Below are 25,074 nucleotides of genomic sequence, written 5' to 3'. Positions count from 1 at the left end.
TAATTATGAAGAAACGTTGACTTTGTACAAAAAAACAATTTGGTTTTTTTTTTAATTAGACGTAGATGAGTGTGCTGAAAGAATACATAGTTGTTTGGAGACAGAAGAATGTAGAAATATTGCCGGAGCTTATGAATGTGATATGAAGTGTCACGAGGGATTTGTTTATAGCATTAGTTTTGGAAGTTGTATTGGTTAGTATAGCAATGTCATTTATTTTTATTGTTTGCGATTAGTATCATCTAATTTTTATCGACTTATTATCTTTCTTTACTGTTTCATAGAATCATGCACGCAATTTCGTTTATTTATTCTTCATATCAGCATGTCGAGTATTTCCATTTGAATTTCGATGCATGCAAGGTAACGATTAATTAAACGTTTAGTTTAACATGATAAATCTAATCAAAATGAATCCTATTATTCTTTTTTTTCCTTTCGAAAATGTTATTACTAATTTTTGGTTTGATATTGAAAAGTTTCATGGTTTCTTATTGTTAAGATTTAAACGAATGCATCGAATCAACTATGCCTTGTCCCGAACCTGGAACACAATGCGTTAATACGATCGGTGGTTATGAATGTAAAAGATCAAACAATTCTATTTCTTTTGGTTCATCGTTAAACAAAACTGTGAGAAACTATGAATGTCCTCCTGGTTTTAAATTATCAAAGAATCTCACGGAAAGTTGCGTGGATATTGACGAATGCAGTGAACAACTTCATATCTGTGAATCTGACGAACGTTGTCTTAATGTAATTGGTAGTTACAGGTATACGATTTATTAACTATATATACATATTTTGATCATTCAAGTGTAAATGAATATTATTGATTTTATTAGATGCGAATTGTTAGTATATACAGACGAGAATTTAAATGACGATCAACAAGAACAGGAACAACAAACCAGAGAGAGAAGTACAATTTTGTATAGCAGGGGCTATAAAACTGGAATGCAAACTACGATGCCTGCTATAGGAAACGTAAATAATTTATCATGTAATTCTGGATATAAGTTTGATGAGCAGATTAGACAGTGCGTTGGTGAGATGTTATGCAATATAATAAAAAAAAAACATTGATTATAAATTGTTCTATTGTATTTGAACATTTTTGTTTCTCGTGTATTTCCATTAGACGTGGATGAATGTGTTAGTGGGACAGCTGTATGCGGTATAGGAGAACGTTGCGTGAATTCCATGGGTACTTACGAATGTTATGCAGCCTGTTTGCCAGGATTTAAGCCCTACGGAGAACCTGGATCTAACAGAAAAGAAGATTGTCGAGACATAGACGAATGTTCACTTGGTTTGCACACTTGCAAGAATTCTCAAGTATGCCGTAATACCAATGGTTCTTACGTTTGTCAAACATTGACTACTACTACTACGAGCACGACAACGATCAGAACAAGTACTGCGGATTGGACTACTTTAAGGACTACGATCAACTCTCGTGCGAATAGGAAACAAGTACATTTCGTTCGCCTGTCACCTGATAAAATCTACATTTATATATTTTTATTTTCTTTTAAAACGTAACGATATCTTCACGTTAGATCAATGATCGTCAGTGGAATGAGGAGTCATGTGGATTGGGATACAGAAGGGATTATGAAACAGGACAATGCATTGATATAGATGAATGTGTAGCAGGACCAGGTTGTCGAGATTACGAACGATGTCATAATACTATTGGTGGTTACGAGTGTTCTCCGCTTTGCAGCACTGGTTGGTACTTCAACCCGACGAAGAAAAGTTGTGAAGACGTTGACGAGTGTTCTTTAGGTAGACACGATTGTCAACGAGTGACCCATCAATGCATCAACACAAATGGTTCCTATCATTGCCAGTTGATACCACCTTGTCAAAATGGATTCAAACGTGAACTTATTAATAATACCTGTGTTGACATTGACGAATGTTCTGAAAATCTTCATAATTGTCGTTTAGAATTTCATCAGTATTGTGTTAACAAAGTAGGCAGTTACGAGTGTCTAACACGTTTGCCTTCCTGTTCATCGGGTTATAAATATTCTTTGCAAAGCAATAGTTGTGAGGACGTAGACGAATGTTTAACTGGTGAACATACCTGTGATAGTAGACTTTCATTAAGATGTGTAAATCTTCCAGGTACTTACAGGTGAGTTATATATATTTTGTGAATTATATCATATATCTTCCTACTAAGAACTTAGTATACTTATTATAATTATTTTTTACATTTTTTTTAGATGTGAAGGACTAATGATACCCGAACAACGTCCAACTCAACGACCAGCTTGTCCTTCTGGATTTAGGTATCATCCAAGATTGAAAAAATGCACAGGTATTCGAAAAATATTTATTAAATAGTTGAAAAATCTGTAGTATTTTAATAAACAAATGACATGAATTCAGATAACAGATGATTTACGTATGTATTAATCTTTGTAGAATTCTAACATTTACAGAATTTTGGGAGATATATCATATGATCACAACAATGTATTTTGCAGTTTAATTGTTGGTAATCATTTTGTCTAAACCATAACATTGCAGTCCTAATTCGCACTAATATTATGTATGCATGTTGAAATTCTCGTTTTTCTGAAAATATATTTTTTTAAAGTTCGTTGCATCGTCTAACGTTTTTGTTGCACGTTTAACAATATTGCATTTATTTTTTCCTTCTTTTGCAATCACCCAATAATATCTCTAACAATTTTTATTAGATAGAAATATATATAATATTTGTTTTGGAAACAGACATTGATGAATGTTCCGAAGGACTGGATAGTTGTGGGGAAGAAATTTGTTACAATCAACCAGGGGGTTATAGTTGTGCGAAAGCACCGGTACCAATAACAAGAAGGCCACCTACGACTCCAATGACACCGTCGGCCGATCAAAAATGTTTGAGAGGTACAAAATTTGTAAAAAATCGTGGTTGCGTTGATATCGATGAGTGTCGTGAAATTGAGGATGCCTGTAGTAGCAACGAACAATGTATTAACACTATGGGAAGTTATATTTGTAATTGTAGAACTGGATTCAAACGGGATAATTTTACGCAAGCTTGCATTGATATAAATGAATGTCAATTAAAGGTAAATATTTATAAGTTAGGTAAATACAAAGTAAAAAGTTCATTTATCTAATAATTAGAAACAATGGAATGTATTTTTAATGATGAATTTAAGGAAGATTCTTGTCTACCAACCCAACGCTGTGACAATACTATAGGAAGTTATATTTGTATAAGACATTTACCTTGTGGCACTGGTTATACCTTAAATGCAGCGACTGAAATATGCGAGGACAATGATGAGTGTCTTCTTGGTACACACGATTGCACCGCAGGCTATCACTGTCGAAATACTATCGGTTCTTATCGTTGTGATCGAAATTCACGAGTGACAACTCCTCAGGCACGTCCTCAAATTGCTACGACAACTTCGACGACTACCACGACGACAATGATACCATTTACTGGGACTCCCAATATTCAACAACGTTTTACCTGTCCACAAGGTTTTGAAATATCTGGTGATAAGTGTGTAGATATTAATGAATGTGAAATAATTCAACATCCTTGCAGTAGGGCCAGCCAACGTTGCGTCAATACTATTGGCTCATACAAGTAAAGTTTTATTTTATTTTCAATTATTCACTTTGTTCGATCATTAAATATTAATTATCATTTTAAGATGCATTTCGAGAGTAATATGTGGTAATGGATTTACTTTGGATTCTACGACTGGTCAGCACTGCGTAGACATAGACGAGTGTGCTGATAACAGTCACGAGTGTTCTTCTGAACAAATCTGTGAGAACAGACAAGGTGGATACGTTTGCAAATGTCCACCTGGATATACCGATGGTCCTAATAAGGATTGCGTTGATATCGACGAATGTAGTATTTACGGGAGTGGTATATGCGAAATGAATAGTCGTTGCGAGAACACTGCTGGTTCATATAGATGTATTTGTGATGCAGGATTTGAAAGCATTGGCAATGTAGCTGGTGGAATGTGCCAGGTGATTTTCTTGATCTTTCTTCCATTTTTTTTTTATAATTTATCATGTTTTTACAACGAACGTTAACTTTTCAGGATATCGACGAGTGTCAAAGAACTCCAGGATTATGTCAACATTATTGTAAAAATGTTTGGGGTAGCTATAGATGTGGTTGTAAGCCAGGCTTTAGATTAAACGCAGATAATCGTTCTTGCACCGACATAGACGAATGCGAAGAGTTCAAGGAAAATAATCTTTGCATAGGTATATGCGAAAATACACCAGGTAGCTATAGTTGCAAATGTCCTGATGGTTATAGGCTTGGTTCCGATGGTCGAACATGTCAAGGTAAGAATAAATATAGTGCCTTTTACTTACTTACATGAATAGAACTTCGTATGTGAAACGTAAAGTGTTGTTTCAAGTTTCCAATATGGGATACTTAATGAAAGGCTCGTTGTAAGATGAAACGTGTTGATTAAATCACAGTTAACGAGTTGTCAAATTGTCACGCAAATAAATGTAGACATTTTTTTCAAATATAACGAAGCTTGAAAGTGGTTTTTGTTAGCCACTTAAAAAAAAACCGTTCCTCGACTGCAATTAGGCTTCGCGAATTGTACTTGACCTATAAGCGAAAAAACTGGGGCGTCGTGCGAATTATAAAAGAGAAAAAAAGAACAGAAAGAGTGAACAAGATTTTCCACCCACGCTACTACATTATGCGTCATGCAATCGCATCACACAATCACGTTGTCGGTCCTTGACGCTTTACTTCCTTTCTTCCCAATCACGTTAATTCATTTTTCTTTTTTTTTTTTTATTATCTTTTCTAGACATTGATGAATGCTCTACTGGACAAGGTTGCAGTGACCCCAACGATACCTGCCAAAATATACGGGGTGGCTTTAAATGTAACAAAATTCATTGTCCTTCAGGATACGTAAAAGATCACGAGAGACGAAAGTAAGAAAAGAAACTTCATTTTCTTTTATTACAATATTTTCAATTGATTAATTCAAATTAATTATTTTATCACAAATTATAATATCACCATATTTGATCTAATATTTTTGGAAAATTTCAAAATATTATTGATAATTCATTAGATATATTATATATATACATATATTGCAAAATAAAAATTATATTTTTCAGTCGCTGCGTTCGTGCATCGAGATTTTGCAAGCACAATGATTATACTTGCTTCCGAATGCCTTCTTATTATTCTTTCAACTACATCACCTTCGTTAGCATGTTTCCAATACCAGACAGTGGCAGTATCGAACTCTTCACTATGCGAGGAACTTACCAACCAGGATCCAATGTACAATTCACTATGGCATTTGTTGATGTACGCGCACCTCCTGGTATTACTCGTGCCACGGAATCTTGCTTTGCACTGAGAAGGCCTTTAATTAATCAAAGCGTTTTAGTGATGACCCAAAGTATTCAAGGACCACAAGAAATCGAACTTGATCTCAGTATGGAGATTTATCACAATTCAATTTTCGTTGGTAGCGCAGTCGCCAAACTTTTTATCTATGTGTCGCAATATGAGTACTGAATGCGTTCAAGATGTTACATTTTCTTTTTTCATATGTTTCCTTTCTTCCATGTTGTTTTATTCGTATACCTACAAACTTTTCAAGAAAAAAGGAAATTTTATTGAAAAGAAAAGAAAAAACAACACATGAAATCGGTGATACCTATGTAAAAAGAAAACAACATATAAAGGAGAAAGTAAATAAATAAATAAAATAGGTGATAAAATTAATATCCCAATATATCTTTTCATGTGCTTTATCAAAAATGCAATTTTATTAAAGATTTCCCTTTTCTTCGCTTATGTTAGCCACTTTCTCCACAACGCTCGTTTATGACTCTATTATTTTTATTGCTATAATGAAGGTTATAAATATATCTATATTTATCTTTAAGGTTTTTTTTTTTTTTTTTTTTTTTTTATATATATATACCACTAAACGAGATTGTAAAAAAGGCTAACGAATCTGAGATCTTAAATATTTCTACGCATCGATGATTGTCTTCCGACATTATGACACGAGAAATGTTCAACCTGAATAGAAAAAGAGAGATATGTCTTAATAAAAAATAAATGTGTATAGTTAATATCACTGCTTTACAATTTACATATCGGACAATCACTGCACCACATATTTCTAATACCATCGAAAATATTTCTATTTTCAAGCTTGCCGGTACTAAACAATATTCGCATTGTAACGATAATAATTATACTATTAATAAAAGTACCTATAATTATATCATTTAACAATAATAATAATAATAATAATAATGATAATAATAATAATGAAGATGATGATGATAATGATAATATTAATAATAATTGAAATTAGAGCAATAATAGCGACGAGTATAATAGTAATCTCAATATTAATAATGTGTAATATTAATGATCGATAATTATGATCACGGTAATTAACAAGAATAATGTACACATAACAATAACTTGATTAATGAATGAGCGTCCAATTTAATGGGCGTATTATGCTACTATGCTATTTGTATAATTTATATCTATTATTATATATAAGTGAAATGTATTAATAGAGAGAAAGAAAAAAGAAAATTATAAAGCATGAAATGTGTTCCTTCTTTAATAACGTTCAACAACGTATTAAGAAATTGAATTAGCGTTAGGACTATTTTTCTATATCCCTTATGATAGGGATAAGAAAACAAAATTCACACACACACACATTCATACATACACACATACATACACACACACACACACACACACACACACACACACACACAACGAAATTTACGTATTATTTGAAAACACGTATTAGAAAATAGTATGTTCGTTTTTTCTTTGCCTATTTAACAGTAATACATATCAATAATGCAAATGATGAAACGTAACATGTATAAGATGCAATAATTAATACAATGATAATAATAATGATGATAGAAAATAAATAATAACTATAATTAACGTAACAGCCTGTAAAATGGATAGCATGATCGCTATCGCGGCATATAACGATGGCAGTGACATCCGTCGTTCTTATTTCTTAAAAAGAACAAAGAAAAATGGGAAATGTAAGAAAAATCTAATGAAATGAAGAACAAACCGAAACAAAGAAAATTACGAGAGTGACTAGGATTATTAACAATAAGAATCTTTAGATTCTTTTGGCACTATAGGCGCCGTCGATTCTAAAGCAAGATTTTCGAATACCGACGATTAATTATATTAGAAGCCGATAATAAAAAGTTTATCAAATAAACACGTATTTATATGTATGTATATGAGGAATGTGCATACATAATAACACATATACGTTTTCGGGACGATGCTATCATATCTCTTGATTAAATGGTGTCACAAAGAACATAAATATATCATTTTTATATAAAATCTTCCTTCCAATTTAACAAAATTCATTTAATTTCGATGTAAGTATCTAATCTTAAGAATGAATATTTTCAAAATAAACACGATAAATAAATATATATATATATGTATATGAATACGTATACAATTAATTTTGGCGACCAATTCCTAATCCTCGAGGAACAAAATAGAGATCTATGATCATTTGTTAGATATGCAAGCATCATTGAAACATATCTCGAAGTATTTTTGTTCGGCTAAATAATGGAAAGAGACGCGTTTCATTTCTAACATTATTACAATTATCTTAATAGTCTAAGTTAGCTAAAACGATATATTTTTTTTTTTTTATTGAATTTACAAATATCGATGAAAGAAAAGGTTAAGGCTTTTCTCATCGATTTTCTTTTTCAATGTAATCTACGATGTATGGAAAATATCGATTTTTATCGAATAATTTTGTAACTTTGATTCAACTTTGAGAAAGATCATTTAAAGAATATATTATTTCGATATTTTTGATGTTTCTCAAGTTGACCTACCTAGTTTCGTTTTTTTACCGAATTTCAATTTAACGTTTTGAAAGGAACGTCGTCGAAGAACACCATTTGGTCAAGCAATCGTGTTATTGTCTAACTCTGCAAATTCTCGTGTCACCTTGCATACGTAATAAAGTCGTTCATAAAGATCAGCAGTACAACCAAAATCGCGAAGATCGTTTAACCAGTAAGACGATACGTGTCTACCGGTGTCGATGTAGGTAATTAGATATCCTTTGCCAGTTTCTTGAGATACTATTATCTTCGTATGATCCACGAAGAAGTTTACTTGGAGTAATGGAACTGTTAATTCCATAACAATTGCCTTATCTGTCCTAAGCCACCGTCTCATACGTGGAACATATGCGTTCTTTGACTGTTTCACCGTTGTCCGATATTTTTTTAATTCACCTCCTAAATTCCAACAACGTGTTAATATAATCCAAATTTTGCAAATCTTATTAATTGTGTCAAAACAAACAAAAATGAGATGACAATTTACCTTCCGTTAAAAATTCGTCCATGTATTGAGTAAAGTGATGAAGTAGCTCAAGTTTTTTCTGCAAAGGCACAGGTATATCCCTTTCTCGGTGATATCTCGTCACTTCATCATCGATAGTCATGTATTCGATTCTTCTGTAAATTCAATATACTCATATATGTATCATTTTTTTCTATATATAATAGAGTAGTCCTTATTTATAAAGACCATCCTAATATATAATAAAAATACCATAGACTCCCGTATAACGCGGACAATATGTTATACGGTGTACGAAAATAATGTAATACAATTTTGAATTTAATTTTATTCTCGAAATAACTTACAATTAATTCATAAGAGCGTATGTATTAGAAAATCATCTAGTTGTCATCAATCCTTACCTCCTGTCATGAGTATAACTGATCTTGGTATTGTCGTTGAATAAAACACCAACGGATTTATCTGACAGTTGAAAACCTAAGCCATATTTGTTGGAATAATCTATCCACTTTGTAACAAAAAGAGGCACGATATCTTCGACACTAGGTGGATTTTGTTGCAGATTATTACGTTTCATTTCAGAAACAAAATTGTCCAATGCACGATGCATCTGAGCACTTTGAGCAAGTAGACTAGTCTTCTTATTGTCGGGACAAAGTACGCTACTGAGTCGTTGTTTGAACCTGGGTAATTTTGGTAATTTTCGTACCAACCAATTGGACACCTTCGAATCTTTTTGAATATTTTTTTGAGATCGTTCAAGCAATTGTTGATTTTGTGTTAGTTGCTGTGCGTTTGGCATTGTTGCTCGTTGTTGAGAACGTGGATAAATATCTGGATGGTCTAAATTTTGCCAAACCTACAAAAATAAAAAGCATATTCTATTGATGTTCATCTTAACGACAATACAATTCCTCATGATCGTTTCTAAATCGTTTTTACCTGAGCTTTTCCAAGTTCCTGATTTCTGGAAGCAGTCGAGACCGAAGAAGGTGAAGAAGAAGCTGGTTCGAGTATGGTCGCGTGCGGCATTTGGAAGCAACAAGTGTGCGGTAAGGAGGGTGGTATGTATTCCTTTGTGAGATACGGATGCTCCTTCACCCATTCCGAGGACGGTCGCAGCTCTGGATTCGGTTGTAGTAACCAGTTTATAAGATTCTGACCGTTCCGGCTTGCTATCGAGTCATCGACCTCGCGATAATCATTTTTGCATATTCTGGCATAGGTTTTCTCTAATGTTGCTGTCTCAAAGGGTGGTTGTCCGACTAGTAATGCATAAAGGATACAACCTAACGCCCAAACATCCGCTTCATAGCTGTATGCTTGTTTGTACAACACTTCCGGTGCAATATAGTTCGGTGTACCACATATGGTCCTAAAAGGATTTTTCAATATTTTTCAAGAAATCAAACACAAAGGATAAATTTGAACATTAATACGAACAAATGTTTCGTTTCGTTTAAAGGAATTTTCTTGATGTCAAGTTCACGTTTAAATGAGAAAAAATAATATATAAAAAAAGAGTTGTCTTACACACGTCTACGTTGACCATCAGGCCTTGTAGCCAAGCCAAAGTCTCCAATTTTGACGATCATACGATCTGACAGGAACATGTTGCCTGGCTTCAGATCTCGATGGACGACCTTCTGCGAGTGAATATACGCCACACCGGTTACCATTTGTTTCATGTAATATCGTGCTTCCGGTTCCGTGACTTTACCACGGTACTTCAATACGTGCATTAGGCTCTACCAAAAATAAAACAAAAGAAACGTTTAAGAAAAAAAAAAAAGAACCACTAGAATGCATTACAAATATTTTTCTCTCGTGACTAAGTTATTTTGTAATTATAAAATGACTCTTCTCTGTCATCTGCTTTTCTACCACGAATATTCTTGTTTAATAAAGCGAATAATATTCTGAATGGATAATTAACTTCTCTTATGAGTAACGATTACAGAATATTATATTTGTTCACTCATCACATAGGTAACATTTAAAGAAAGTTAATAATAGTCTAGGACTATATTGTTATAATGACTATATTCATGAAAGATTAAAATAATTTTGTGAAAGTTTCATGATGAAGATTTGATGAAACAAATAATTGTATATATATGTGTGTGTGTATAGATCCCTAGCTGTCGTTTCGTCGCATCCTAACGGTACAAACAAGTCAACAGATCGGCCATGGAGAGTGTAAGTGCCGCTCTCTTTGCCAATCGAACGGAAAAGATGAACCTCAAGGTGGATAGTGTGTGCAACTCAAGTAAGCATAATCCGAAGAATGAACACGTGCAGAATGATCGCGTGCAGACTACCTCTCGGTTGCATATTTGTCCATACCTGGATCGGAAGTCGGCCTGAATTCCACGAATATTTGTCAATTACCTTTACAATATGACACTCTCCATTGTTTTTTTATTTTTCAAAAATAAATATTTCAAAATCTATTTTATATATAATATATATGTATATATTCTTATATATTTTTTTCTTTATTTGATATAATAGATATTAATTAATTAAATTTATAATTAAAATGTAAAATAATTCATTTATTTGATAATAAATATTAATATTAATATTATATTATTATAAATATTAATTTATTAATTAATAATCAATTATCTAATTATATTATTATTATTATTGTAATATATGATTAATTAATATATAATATAATAATAATTAATATTATTAATATTAATATTAATATTATTAAATTTAAATTAATATATAATTAATTTAATATATAATTATTAATATATAATATAATTATATATATATTTAATTATATTATATGAATTATTATATAATTGATATAATTATATAATATAATATTATAATAATAATATAATTAGATATATATATAATAAATAATATAATTTAATAGAAAAATAATAAATAAATAAACTAATAGAATATTTGTTTTTTATATAATATAATATATAAGTAATAATAATATAGATAAATATTTCCAAAATTATTTAGCAATATATTCATATCTAATTATTTTGTTGTTTATATCAAATTAGAAAAATATTGCAACACACTACAAATAAAGTACAGCTTTGCTCTAACCGTTAGAAGAATTTTTTCTTTACATTTTTCGTGTAAAGGTATCAATTCCTTTCTTAGCTGTAGGGGACTGTATAGAAATTGTCAGAATATGCGCTTGGGAAATCTCACATGAATGCTATAGAATGTTATATGTCGTAGAAAAGCAACAGATAGGTGTAAAGATATAGAAGTCATACCTTTCGCGGACAGGGTTCCAACAACATATATACGTTTAGGTTGTCCTCGAAGTAATGATGCATTTGTACAACGTTCACATGATTCAATTCTTTATGGATTATGATTTCACGTGCGGTCTGTAAACAGAAAGTTTCTTTCATGCATACTTTTATGATGATTTATTTGAAAAAATATCGTTATGGTTATTCAAATCAACATTAACCCTTTAACGCACAATTTATTTTTATGTAAAAAAAAAAAAAAAAAAAAAGAACAATTTAGAACATTGTCTTGGCAAAAAAAAAATGAAAAAAAAAGAAAAAAATACAAAATTAATCCAAATTTTTACAACAGCATAGAATACAACGTCACTCGAGTTAACTCGAGGATGCAACTTAAGGGGGTTAATCCAAAATTTTTCATATTTCGATATTTGTGAGAAATTTGAAACGACTTATCTATTTTATTGTAACTAAAAGTATTGCAAAAAAAATTGGATCATTATAAAGAATGAGATAAGCAACGGTAAACGTCGAAGCCAGTCGAGACATTTTTGTTTAGAATTTTTCAAAAGTAACGATCACTATGCTATACACCTTTTATAGCAATAGTCACATGTTACATTGATCGTACAAAATTAAACGATAATTATTATTATGACTTGTCATTCTTTCAAAACGCCTTATTACGTTGTTTTCGGCTTCTCCCATACCGTGTGCAAATGAAATTTAGACGAAAGACCCATTGTTGGATCCTATGGATGTATAGAAACTTTGCCACTGGATTCTCCGATAAATGAATCGTAAAGTGAATAAGTCGCGTTTGATTTCAGGAGTCCGTTTTGGAATGAACCCAAATGGAGCACATTAATCTTGGAGGGCGTATACGATGAAAGAAGAAAGGTAGGCGACGTGTGCGAACCTTTTGCATGTGAATCTTCTGCATCCGATTTTTCGGGATTATCTTGCAAGCGTATTGATTTCCATCACTGACGTCGGTCATTAGGTAGACCCTAGCAAAGCCCCCCTGTAAAAAAAAAAGAAGATAATTATTGGATCATTATTTAATTGAGAACGAAACGATAACGAGTGTACTTGTTAAACAGACACTACTGTAATATTTTACTCAATTATATCGAAATAATATTGGATTTTTTTTTTTTTGAATTATTATCAATAGACATTTTTTTTATGGAGGACTATATAAATTCATATTAGTAAATTTTTGTTAAAAATAAGCAATATTTTAATATTTCTATTTTCCTAGAAAAGGTTTTGTTTAAATCAATAGAACAATTAATATATTTTAAGATAATAAATAAAAAGAAATAGTATATTAATTTTATTTTATTTAATGTTAATTAATAATTTAATTTATTAAATTAATATTATTATATATTATATATTAAATTATATATTAATATAATTTATATATATATAATAATTTATAGATAGATAGATAGATAGATAGATACATTTTACTGCTTCCCCGAAGGGTTACACTCCTTTTACAATTTATATAATAATTTATATATATATATACATATAATTAAATTATAATAATTATATAATATATTTAATATATTGTATATTAAATTAAATTTTTATTAAATTAATATTATTATTATTATTATTATTATTATTATTATTATTATTATTATTATTATTATTATTATTATTATTATTATTATTATTATTATTATTAATTGGCATTAAAAACTCGAAAATTTATTGCCGCAAATATCAAATCTCGCCATTATGTGTTCTCCTAATTTAATATATATTAATAATAAATGTATATAAATAAAAATTCTAACTTTGAACAATCTTATTAAAATTCAACGTTAGTATAAACGTAATGTGAGCTCGTTCTTTTTGGCACGGAATAGAAAAAGAGAAAAGAAAAAAGAATGTAAAGTAGAGTACTATGTAGAATAGTTGTGGCTATTTCGAGATGATCTTACATATGTACACACACGTAAAAATCGAGGAACGTATAGTTCATACACACACGTTAAAGAAATAAAAAAGGGTAGAAGGAAGGAAGGAAGGAAGTACAAGGAAAAGAAAAATAAAGGTTTCAGGTTCATCTTTTGACTTGTTTAAGAAATTTCGAATAATTGATTTTTCTTAAAGAGAATTTCTCCTTCATTCTCATCGTTGCTGCAAGTGAAAGGTTTTCTCTTTCAAGATCTCTATTAAAAATAAAAATAAAAATATATACATCCTCTCGAAGATAGGATAACTCTCGATGACTCTCCAAAAGAATCCTCTCCAACAAGTCTTGGGTTTATAGTCTCTTTTCCTCTCGACATTTTTCGTTCCGGATTCGCGCATTCTCCTCTTTTACTTCGCTTTCATGTTGTGCCAATAAAATGAGTACAGTTGGTCATACATTTAAGTATATATATATATATATATATATATAATATGTATATATTATCGCGGTAATATTAGAAATATAAGAATTATTACATATTTTTCCTAGTCATTGTTTATAATACCTAAAACATTCTATGGAATGACAAATGCTATTTAGGCAAAGTATGAAAAAAGGTTTTGATAAGGATTCTTATATAAATGACGTGCATTCCTTAAAAAGACAAATATTATTTTGAACAAATAAATAAATAAATATATAATATAACTATAATAATAAATAATAATAATAATAATAATTATAATAATAATAATAATAATAATAATAATAAATATATATATATATATATATACGTATATATAAATAATAAAAAATGCAAATACAAATGTTATTCTGTACAAATAAATAAAATAAAATATATATAATAATAATAATAAATAATATAATAATATAATATATAGTAATAATAATAACTAATATATAATAATAATAATAATAATAAATAAATAAATAAATAAAAATATATAAAATAAATATATAGATAATAAAAAATAAAAAATACGAATATTAAAAAAAAAAAATCATTTAAAGTATTTCATACCTTGCCCATTTCTAATTTACCATTTTATAAAATGCCTAGGAAATGTGTGAAATATGAATATAAATTTTATAAGATAAAATAAGAAAAAAGGAATAAGGGACTCGTATTTCATTGTTTTCAAGGTTTTCAACTTCACGACATGTGTCAAGGTAACTCGGTTAAATCTTCGCTGAAAAGGAACTCGGCCGAGGTGGAAAAGGGCGAGCAGGCGCGTTTGATGGGCTCGTTGCCAAAACGACACGCTTCAAAATATCCCAGTGATGTTACGAAAATCATCAGAAGACTGGTATAACGTCTGGACACTCTATTTACAACTGATTTAGGTAGACATAATAGTGGAAATAACATTTACGATTAATACGAATGTGAATTTCATTTTCTAAAGATGTAATATAATAAACTGAACGAAAAAACAGCTGAACTAGGTCAGGTCGTCTATTGTCCTTTTTTATTGGATAATCAAAATGTACGTTCGATGAAAGATTTTTATTTGTACAATAAATTCAAAACTGAAAAGTTTATTCAACTAATACTGTGATACCTCTACACCTAAAGTTACTTACCTGTTGTAGTAGTTGTTCGAATTAGGGATGCAATTACAGAAATTAATAAAAATTCATCATGTCAGAAATAACATATTAAAGTGGTGTCAACAAAAAAAAAAGTAAAAGAAGATATTTAAACGTAGAATATCCTCACAACGTTTGTACGAAAAAAAGACCTCAAACATCCTGTATATATTTATATATGTGTACTTATGTATGTAAGAGAGAAAACGTGAGGAGAGATGGGCGTCGCTAGTCCGACATAACGGTCATGAGATCATCCTGAGACCAGGTTGTCTGAACGGTCGAGCTCTCGATCCTTTTTACCTGTTTGGAGCATCGTCCTTACGGTAAACGTTTAGTCGACAATGTTTCAAGAATAACTTTATCATAAATATTCCTCTGGCATTGGCCATACGGCTTTTTAAATGTACGATTATGGTCAAACCTTTTTGCGTGTTTATTTTGAAAAATACCGCAGACAGATGTATTTTTAAATACTCTTTTGGTAAATGATCAACCATAGGTGCCAGTTTTCATACTATTTTCATCTATTCTTGACTTATATACTTTTTATTTGCTATTCTCTCGTATGCGATTATAGTATACATATAAGTTTAGTATATATATATATATATATATATATATATATATATATATATATATATATATATATAACGTGTTGAATTATTAAAATGATACGATGTTTATCGCCTAATAATAAAACGTAAAACATTATTTTAAATATTAATCATTTTCTTTGAAATATGAATAAGAAAGTTAACTCTCTATAATCTCGCGTGAGTATTAATTTAAATACAGATATATATATTTACATATATCTGAAACTTTGTATGTTTAATTTAATTAATTTCCCCCCTCAACCCAATATGACACACATATTGTTCTATAATCTTGATTTGATGATCAACAAAAATGATTCTTTATAAAGATTATTAATTTTAATTTATAATCATTGAATTATTTAATTGAATTTTGAATTCAATGTTATCTTATATTTTAGAGATAGATATTTGATTTTAAATGATATAACTCCTTTTACAGGCTTGACAAAAATTCAGGATATATAGAAGGTTAAAAGCTTTAAAAAGTGATTTATCATTTATGTCGTTTTATAATAGCGGAACAATTTCTCAATAACACGAGCACAAGTGTCAAAGGTCAGGATTATATGATATTTCAAGTTTGTCAAATGAAATAAAGGTGAAACTATTTGACCATAATCCTAATATAGGAATACATTGTATTTTTTATTTTTAGATAGACTATTAAATTTATAGTAGAGTTTTATAAAATATAAAATACGCTTAAGAATTATTATATAAGTAAGTCGATAAATTACTTTTTTTTTTTAAGCCTGATATATATAGTTAGATTAACGACGATGAGAGAAATAAAACGACGAATGTAAGTATGGCTTAGTAATTATGAGAGTCAACGATAACCAACACCACGATATATATGTTATATGTATATGTGAAATCAGGAGAGATTCGAATGCATCGGAGCGTGTTAAAGTTATAACCATGAAATGGAAAGAATCGATAGACACACAGTATAGTAAGGTAGATATGCAAACCCGTAGAATGTGCATTGCGAGTAAAATACCATTCGGTGGCTGCTGGACAAAGGATACCTCTAAGTTAAAGACATTCAAACAAATAAAAGATCTTTAAATACGTATGACATTTAATCTAACAAGTGACATAGAAAAAGAAAAGAAAATAAAAACAATTTTTAGTACACATATTCGCAAACAATCAATGTTTTTGAAGATATTAACAGTTATTTAATAACAATCACCATTCCATGTAATAATTAAAAACACATTGAAATAATTTTTCGATATAGAACAGGTGTTTGTATACAAATATATGAAATACGAGAGATATATCGAATATATCGAATAAATATCGATCAACTTCATCCTGTTAAATTGTTTTTTCGTGTCGCTGTGCGCGCGCATCGTCAAAATTCACTTTTTTTCTCTCTCTCTCTCTCGCTAATGCGCCAAAAATATAATCTCAAACGTAAACAATAAAATATAAATGAATAAAAAAAATGTATATAAACGATCTCGTTCTTTTTTTCTATGCCTTATATATTATTTAGAATAATTGTAAAAGAGTTAAAATGATTTACGAAACAATTAACCGTTCATTCTCCAATATCGTGCCTTTATTTTCATACTTATTATTTTGAAGTCATTGGTAAAAAGTGAATGGCACTTGCGAAAACGAAATTATTTCATTGGAATTGAAATGAATGACACCTCCGTTCACGGTATAACATTGAAACCGGTCACAGTTGAATTTCTTTTCTTCGAAATGTCTGATGTACCATTTTTAAAGTTCACTCATACGTCAACGATCAGAAGGTTAAGATGAAATGATTCGTGACAACTTGTCATGAAAAAGAAAAGTAAAGAAAACTTTCCAGTGATTTTTACCAAAATAAATAAATAAATAAATAAATGAAATATCTTTTTTGATAAAATAAATAATTAATAAAATATAATCAATCGTTATTATGTATTATTGTTGCTAAAAAAAAATATGAACGTTCGATATATAAAATAATTATAATATTTATTTATTATTAATAATAATATATTAATAATAAGATAGTTATAATATTTATTTATAAATATATTTATAATATTAATTTATAAATAATCCATTAATATATATAAATATCAATATAATAGTTCGAGTAAAGAAAAGAAAACCCAATCTTGATGAAGTTGAAAAGATATGAAATATTAAACATAAAAAAGACGTCAGAATTTATTCAAGAAGGATTTTATTTTTATCATTGATAATCGATAAATCGAAGAAAATAATTGTTCTAAATGAGGAAATGTTAATTTAGTATTTGTTCTCAATAAAACTTCCTTTTTACTAATAGACCCTGACCTTTCGTATAAACTTTCCACTTATCCTTGCTAAATAAGTCAATATTCTACTACAGTGAATAGAAAACTCGACTGCCATCTTCTTCTCTGTCGACTGCTAATCGATTTATTTTTTCCTCTTTTTCTATGTTTAAATCGTCTTCATTTCACGGACGTAAGAAGACATAAGAATTGTTACGGATGGAAAACGAGCGTGTAACTCTAATTGGCTTGGCTCGTTCCACCATATGATTTAACATAATACGTTTTAACGCTTTTACCTTTCTCAATCGTTTTTTTTTTTATTTTTTTATTTTTTTTTATTTTAAACTCAAATAAAAGAGAACGTTTATCGTTATTGTTTCATTTGTAAAGGATCGTTTCACATACCTGACTAAATTATTACAGAATTTAAGGTGTGATCTAATAATTATTAAATAATCTTTAGTAACTTTTCTATTCTAATTGTAACATTACAAATCTAGTGTAAACAAATTGTTTTGATGTTTAAGAAACCTGACATAAAACATTTTATTCCTTGATCTATCATATTCACAATTTGTAAATAAAGGAAAGCATCGAGGATTATCCTTTGCAACGTAAAACGAACGTTCTCTACCTCAACGATGAAAAAGAAATGGAGTGAACGAAGAAGAAGGGAGAAAAAAAGGGAGGGAAGGGTATAAAGAGGAAGAGGGCCCCATCCGTTGAACTTATCCTCCTCACGGTTACCACAAATACACACGCATTTGCACGCACACGGATGATACGGACCAGTTGGTGAAAGGCACACGATGTCATTGACTTGCACATATGTGTGCACGTGTATATGCTGAGACTCGTGCATACCGATTAGGAATATAACTATATTTATATTTATATTTATATTTATATTTATATTTATATTTATATATGTATATATGTTACATACATAAGAAAGTATTAACAGACGTTGAACGTATAAAGAAAATAAAAATAAATATATCTACTATTATATCGATATAATTAATATTTAATAAAATAATTATTATTTTATAGATATATTTATAATATAATTATATAATATAAATAAAATATATATCTATATATATATATATACATAATAAGAATATAATGAAAATCAAATGAAATAATAATTTAATCACACAGCAATTATTTGATCGAATAAATCTTCAAATATACATATATTACTATAATAAATAGTAATGTTCGATACGAGATGATGTCATTCGATTACTCACAAAAATATACAACGATACCACAACCGATGCAGTATACGATAACGGTACAAAGCGCATAAGAGAAAATAATTAACCCGAAGTCGGTACGTCGAAAAAGCTGAAACGAGTTTCCGCAAATCTTGCTCGTTCGCTCGTTCGTTCGTTCGTTCGTTCGTTCGTTTGCTCATACGTTCGTTCGTTCGTTCGTTCGTTCGTTCGTTTGCTCGTACGTTCGTTCGTTCGTTCGTTCGTTCACTCGCAACCGGTCGCGAATAGTAGCGATAACGAGCATACATGTGAGAAAAAAGAAAAAGAAAGAAAGAGAGAGAGAGAGAGAGAGAGAGGGTGTGGCGGATAAAAAGAAAGAAAGAGGTATACTCCTGTCGGGGTGGATTCTCTTAAACACGGAAATATCAAAGAGGTAAATTTTGATAAAGTGCTCTAGTGAAGCTTTAACTAAGAACTTTGATTTTCTACATAGAAGATAAATAAATTAAAATCAAATACAGCTAACTACGCAATTAATATCTAGCAAATTAATTTTTAATATCAAAATTAATTTGATCAAAAGTTTGACTATAAAATTAATTAGTTTGTTATAATTGACTATATATGTTATATGTTATATGACTATAAAATTAATAGTTTGACTATAAAATTATTCAAAATTTTAAAAGAAAACTTTCAACTTAAACTCATTTATTGAATTATAACAGAAAAACTTTCTTGTTCTGTTTTCAAATAGAAGAAATGGAACTACTATCTACTATTTGTAAAAATTCATAGTATCAATAAACAATGATTAGAAAAAGTCATATCGTAACAGTTTAGATATGATTCTTATGAGGTAGAAATCGAAAGAAAGATTTCAAGATAGTTCAATTAGAGAGATAACAAAACAAAGATAAATAAAATATGGGAAAGAGATAATACAATAACATTATTTGCAAAAATTTCCAGAGGTAAAGTAGAATGTTACACAGCCTTGAGCTTTCCCGAGCAAACAACGATGACGTAGTCGACGTTCCATCTAATGACAGCATCAGCGAAGATGCGAGATGCTATTTCGGATTCTCATCGCTCAAGGCAATTTTCACACTGCTCTGATTGTCATTTTTTTCTATTTTTTATTTCTTTTTCTTTTTTTTTTTTTTTTGTTCATTCTTTTACGTCATACTTTCCCTTCTTTCTTTCTGTACAACAAAAGAACTTTATTTTTTATTTCAGCAAGTAAAAATCAAATGACCAAAGAAAACCATAAATCTTCGTAAACAAAATCAAATATTAATTAAATGATAAATCTTTGAGATATTAGAAACCAAAATTAAATCGTTGATAACTTTAAAGGATGCTGTTCTTTTATCCACGACACCCTTTTCTCTGATCCGGATGACTCGTATGACTTCCTCTGCCCACACATCTATCCTTTTTTTCTTTTTTTTTTCTAAGAAATAATCTGCGATGTCACCATGGCATTAACTTCCGCGAACGGACGCCATTAAAATTCTTAGTACGTCAAAACGAGTACCGTGTGAATCACGACCTACAAACTTTTATACTGCATCTCTTACGATCTATGACAATCCTTATTCACTGCAACAGTGATGATATTTCATTTATCAAACGCGTTTGACATCTATCATTATGACTACAATTTTGACTTCGTTGATAATTATCAAAAAAAAAAATAAAAATAAAAAACAGGACACGCGAGAAAACAAGGATGAGCACCTACTTTATTTCTTAAAGCTATTATCAAATTAAAATTTTCTTTTGATGAATTTATTTAATAAATATGAACCGTTCGTAAGAAAAAGACAATACCAAAATTAAGTAAACGACATGGTACTCGTGTATTCCCACGTTTCAAGTAGATGTAAACTAATGATTCTCGCTAAAACGGTATCTTGGAAATGAGTACATGAGCGTGAATCAATGAGAAAGAACGAAAAAGCAAAGAAAAAAATATCACGGAAGAGAAAAAAGGAGAAAAAAGGAGAAAAAAAGAAAAAAGAAGGGAAGAAGGATCGAGGAAGAGGCAGGTGCTTGCTGCTAGGTAAAGATCGAGCGCGCGAGCGCACACAGTGTTAGACGATCAAGAGAAAGGTGTAGTATATAGATTAAAAGGAAGTTACTTACTCTTCCAAGAAATTGTCCTTTGTAGTATGCCTTCCCTTGAACAGGATCGACGACGTAGTCGGACTCCTGTTCGTTCGAGTTGTTCCAGTGCGAGGTCGTGTTTGAAGTAGATGCTCCAGGTGTACTGATTGCACGTACGAGAGACGAAGAGGTCGTTCGAATGAACCTGTTGGTGTTTGAGACCACAGTTGGAGCAACAAAGACAACGTTGCTTATAGACGAGGATGCATCTTGTCCAATATTATTATTGTCCTGTTCTCCAATTATTCCTGTTACCGTTGTTCCTCTAACTACGGAAGGTGCTCGTCGAGTAGATGATTTTCCATTTGTATACATCGTTGTTGTCTCCTCTTCTCCTCCTGTACTTTCTCGTCTTCGATGCAGACCACCGTCTTCAGAACCTTGATTACGAGATTGTCGAGAATCATTATTGGACTCGATAATAGATGATGATCCACCAGTTACATTGCCACCACCACCACCAGTTTGTCGTCGACTCTTTCTTCGAACGAGACTCCGCAAAGAAGCGGAACTTTTTGATAGACTTTGCCTTGGTCTAGCATCGGTAGATTTACTACTACCACTGCTACCTGTCGATCCTGAGTTACTTCTCGCGGTTTCTTCCATTTCTTCTGGATATCTGGTAGAATTGATCGATCTAGAGATCAATCTTGATTCCGGGAGATAACAGGTAGTCGTGGAAACAATCGGAGGACTTGTCATTCTTGGTGTAGGTGGTGATGACGTCGAGGACGATGCCGAAGATGAGGATGCTGAGGAAGACGGTGACGAGGAGGCAATCATCGAAGGTGGCGTCATGTCGTCAACGTGTCGCGATTCAATCGTACTCGGTAATGCTGGCATATTTCTTTCTTTCTCTTTCATAACAATAACAATAACAAGAAGAACAATAACAATAAGCAATCTGTTGCTATTTAGGATCGTATCAACGATGATGAGAAAGATGAGAGATACTAGAATACTTTTAACTATCGGTACTACCAAAGTTTAAACACGATCGAGATGAAGGAAGTGTAAATGAAGGAAGTGTAAATGAAGCAAGTAAATTGTGTTCGATCTCGTTGACGCTTGCAAGGGGTTCTTCTATTTATCAACTTGTAAAATTCTCGTATATCCTCACCGATGCCCTTACGCAATTAGTTAAAGACAAGAACGAAGCGAGACAAATTGATGATCATAGGTTTATGTATATACGTGCACGTTGCTTCGTTCGCAGACACACCGTAGCATTAAGAAGAAGAAGAGGTGGTGCACCCCGAAGGCCGATGGCCTCGGTGGTGGTTCTGCTCCTGTTGCCTCTTTTCCTCTTGTAATCCTTCTCCTGCACTTCCTTCCTTATCCGCCTCAAACCCTGAACGTTTACTCGCCTCGAGAACCGCTGGCATCTTATACGAAACCCTTCCAGCCCTTTCTATATTATCTACATTCGAAATCCTTTTTCTCTTGTTATTATTATTATTTTTTTTTTTTATTTTTTTTTTGTCAGGACTTATTTTTCTTTCCTCTCTCGACTTGTCTCTCCTTTTTTCCTTATTTCAGGACACGTGCACACGAGAGAAGAGAGATCGCTCGATAAAGGGCGCTTCTTGCCGCCGTCGTCGTCTCGTCGTTGTCAAGCAGTGCGCCGAAGAGACACGATGTATCATCGAACGTCTGTTTTGTCTGCCCTAGACAACAACGAAAATTAATACACACTCCTTTCTCTTCCCTTTATTTTTCTCTCATCATCGAAGATCGAAGTATAGTGCACACGCGATCGATCCAATTAACAAGAGGGAAAAGAAGAAAGAGATTAGCAAAGAATGACTGGGAAGAGAACGAAAATTGACATAGACTACCCCGACGCACGTCCCTACTGACACTACTCGAACGTGCACCGTTCGTGCCGAGCGGCACCCTCGAACCCCCACTCTGTCACTGTGCACGTTACCCCCACTCCTCGCGCAGGACTGTATGCTGATACGATGAACCTTAGACTCTCTTCTATCTTTTTCATTGTACCTTTCATTTAAAAATACAATTGATAACAATCATTAGATTATATCTTATGTACTATTAATATGTCTGTATCATTTCTAATGAATTTTGTCATTGATATAGCAGTGAAAGTGAGAATGATTCATAACATTCTTTTTATACCTAAGTCATTATACTATAAAAAGTAAAAGGAATCGGATAGAAACACATTCGAAGAAAATGCAATTGGGTGCTATTCATCGTTGTATGGGGGATAACAAAAGTGTCTTTTATACAATAATGGTGTAGTGGCAGGAAACAAGGTCGACGAGAGAGACGTGGTGGATAGTTTGCGCGTATGTGCCTTCTGTAGCGTGGTAAAACGCTAAACGGCAAATCTATGAGGTGATTATCGTGAGAAAGTGCATTGTTCATAATATCACGCGCAAAGAAAATGCAAAGGTTTACCTCGCGTGTATGCACTCACTGTGCGAAATGGGGGAAGAATCTGAGTAACCTTTTCTCACGAACGTTTTGATCTCAAAAACCTCCCTTCGTTTCGTATCTCCTCTTTTTCTTTTCTTCGTTATTCTTATTATTTTTCTTCCAGTTCGTTTCTTTTTTAAAAAATTCAAAGGGTCAATCTCCGTCATGTTTCAAAAACATTCTTTCGCGCGATCCGATTTCAAACACATTGACTTGGACATATCGAACATCTGGTTAATCTATCCTCTTTCGAAATCGGATGCTTCAATGCACGTGCACATTTCCGAAACCCATTTTAAGCACTCAATCGAAATCCTCTTCGTACATTCTTTTTTCGTGGGTGTTTCGCTCGTCAACCAATTTTTATTTAAAAGAAAAAACTCGAATAAACCTGTAGAAGAGATACGATCGTATGTACCAGTGATCAATCGTTAAAGCGCTTGCCAACTGGGTGAAGGTTACATCGATCAATGAAATCAAAGTTTCCATTGAACGAACTGATCGAGCAACCGATTGATAAAAATCTATATAATTAACAACTATCTGTCGTTATATACAATTGCCTATTATGAATTAAGCCTATTCTAAAAACATTTGAACATAATTAATCATACAATCGTTAAAAATATTTCTCGAAAGCGTTCACTTATCAAATTCACGCCAAAAGGGTATACCTAATCTCTCGTACGGCACTGCATTGACTATTCCCTTCGTGTTGTCCTCTCGTATCCGATTTACCATCCTCTTTCTATCCTGTTCCTTCTTGTTGTACTTTCTCGTTTCTTCTCTCGTTCGTTCAGCGAACAGCACCGCCATGAAAGCCGCAAAACGCGCATCATCTCGTCGTTCCTTCGGTCGTTCACACACATACACCGTGTGTATACCTGTTTTCAACGTTTCAAATACGCTTTAACTACTCGTCTAAATATAGTAAAGATACACATAGAAATGAACAACTTCTAACAACTTCTAGCTTTGCTCCTCGAGATTTGATTTGCTTTCCTTTTCGTCTCTCCCTGTTCTTTTCATTAGAAAAAAAAAGTACAAAAACGAAATAAACTTCCTCGTGTACTTGTCGCTGTCCGGATGCGGTCATCCTTTTGTTTTCTTTTTATTTGTACGATTATATATACCTCCGTTCATCGAAGATCCAGTTTCAA

At 31.4% G+C, this 25,074-nt stretch overlaps 2 protein-coding genes across 3 annotated transcripts in view; one reads left to right on the top strand and one right to left on the bottom strand.

Annotated features, from left to right (window-relative positions):
• LOC107074368 (uncharacterized) overlaps positions 1 to 5,779 on the top strand; it is an 8,834-nt gene extending 3,055 nt beyond the window's left edge. The window contains exons 7-18 of the mRNA XM_015335737.2: positions 60 to 194; positions 503 to 773; positions 846 to 1,048; positions 1,142 to 1,476; positions 1,563 to 2,146; positions 2,238 to 2,332; positions 2,752 to 3,092; positions 3,186 to 3,625; positions 3,693 to 4,023; positions 4,098 to 4,350; positions 4,839 to 4,968; positions 5,161 to 5,779. Coding sequence (XP_015191223.1) covers positions 60 to 194; positions 503 to 773; positions 846 to 1,048; positions 1,142 to 1,476; positions 1,563 to 2,146; positions 2,238 to 2,332; positions 2,752 to 3,092; positions 3,186 to 3,625; positions 3,693 to 4,023; positions 4,098 to 4,350; positions 4,839 to 4,968; positions 5,161 to 5,569 — 3,527 coding nt within the window. The 3' untranslated portion in view covers positions 5,570 to 5,779. The remainder of the gene's footprint in view (positions 1 to 59; positions 195 to 502; positions 774 to 845; positions 1,049 to 1,141; positions 1,477 to 1,562; positions 2,147 to 2,237; positions 2,333 to 2,751; positions 3,093 to 3,185; positions 3,626 to 3,692; positions 4,024 to 4,097; positions 4,351 to 4,838; positions 4,969 to 5,160) is intronic.
• On the bottom strand, positions 5,770 to 25,074 carry LOC107074373 (serine/threonine-protein kinase PLK1). 2 transcript variants are annotated; one of them, XM_089170575.1, is made up of 9 exons: positions 24,589 to 25,061; positions 21,452 to 24,305; positions 12,575 to 12,679; positions 11,674 to 11,790; positions 9,947 to 10,161; positions 9,356 to 9,788; positions 8,815 to 9,272; positions 8,432 to 8,565; positions 5,770 to 8,343 (listed from the first exon to the last, which is right to left on the bottom strand). In XM_089170575.1, exons 2-9 carry the CDS (start codon positions 22,334 to 22,336, stop codon positions 8,003 to 8,005), a joined length of 2,688 nt encoding a protein of 895 aa, XP_089026701.1. In that variant the 5' UTR covers positions 22,337 to 24,305; positions 24,589 to 25,061; the 3' UTR covers positions 5,770 to 8,002. The 2 variants fall into 2 exon arrangements, with proteins under 2 accessions (XP_089026701.1, XP_089026700.1); XM_089170574.1 differs by having other exon boundaries at positions 21,452 to 25,074.

This window comes from Polistes dominula, unplaced genomic scaffold, assembly GCF_049000335.1.
Source record: "Polistes dominula isolate Pdom_NZ unplaced genomic scaffold, Pdom_raw_medaka contig_79, whole genome shotgun sequence".
NCBI classification, from domain to species: Eukaryota; Metazoa; Arthropoda; class Insecta; order Hymenoptera; family Vespidae; genus Polistes; species Polistes dominula.
The sequence above is the reverse complement of the archived record's forward strand: the minus strand, read 5'-3'. Positions and strand labels throughout refer to the sequence as shown.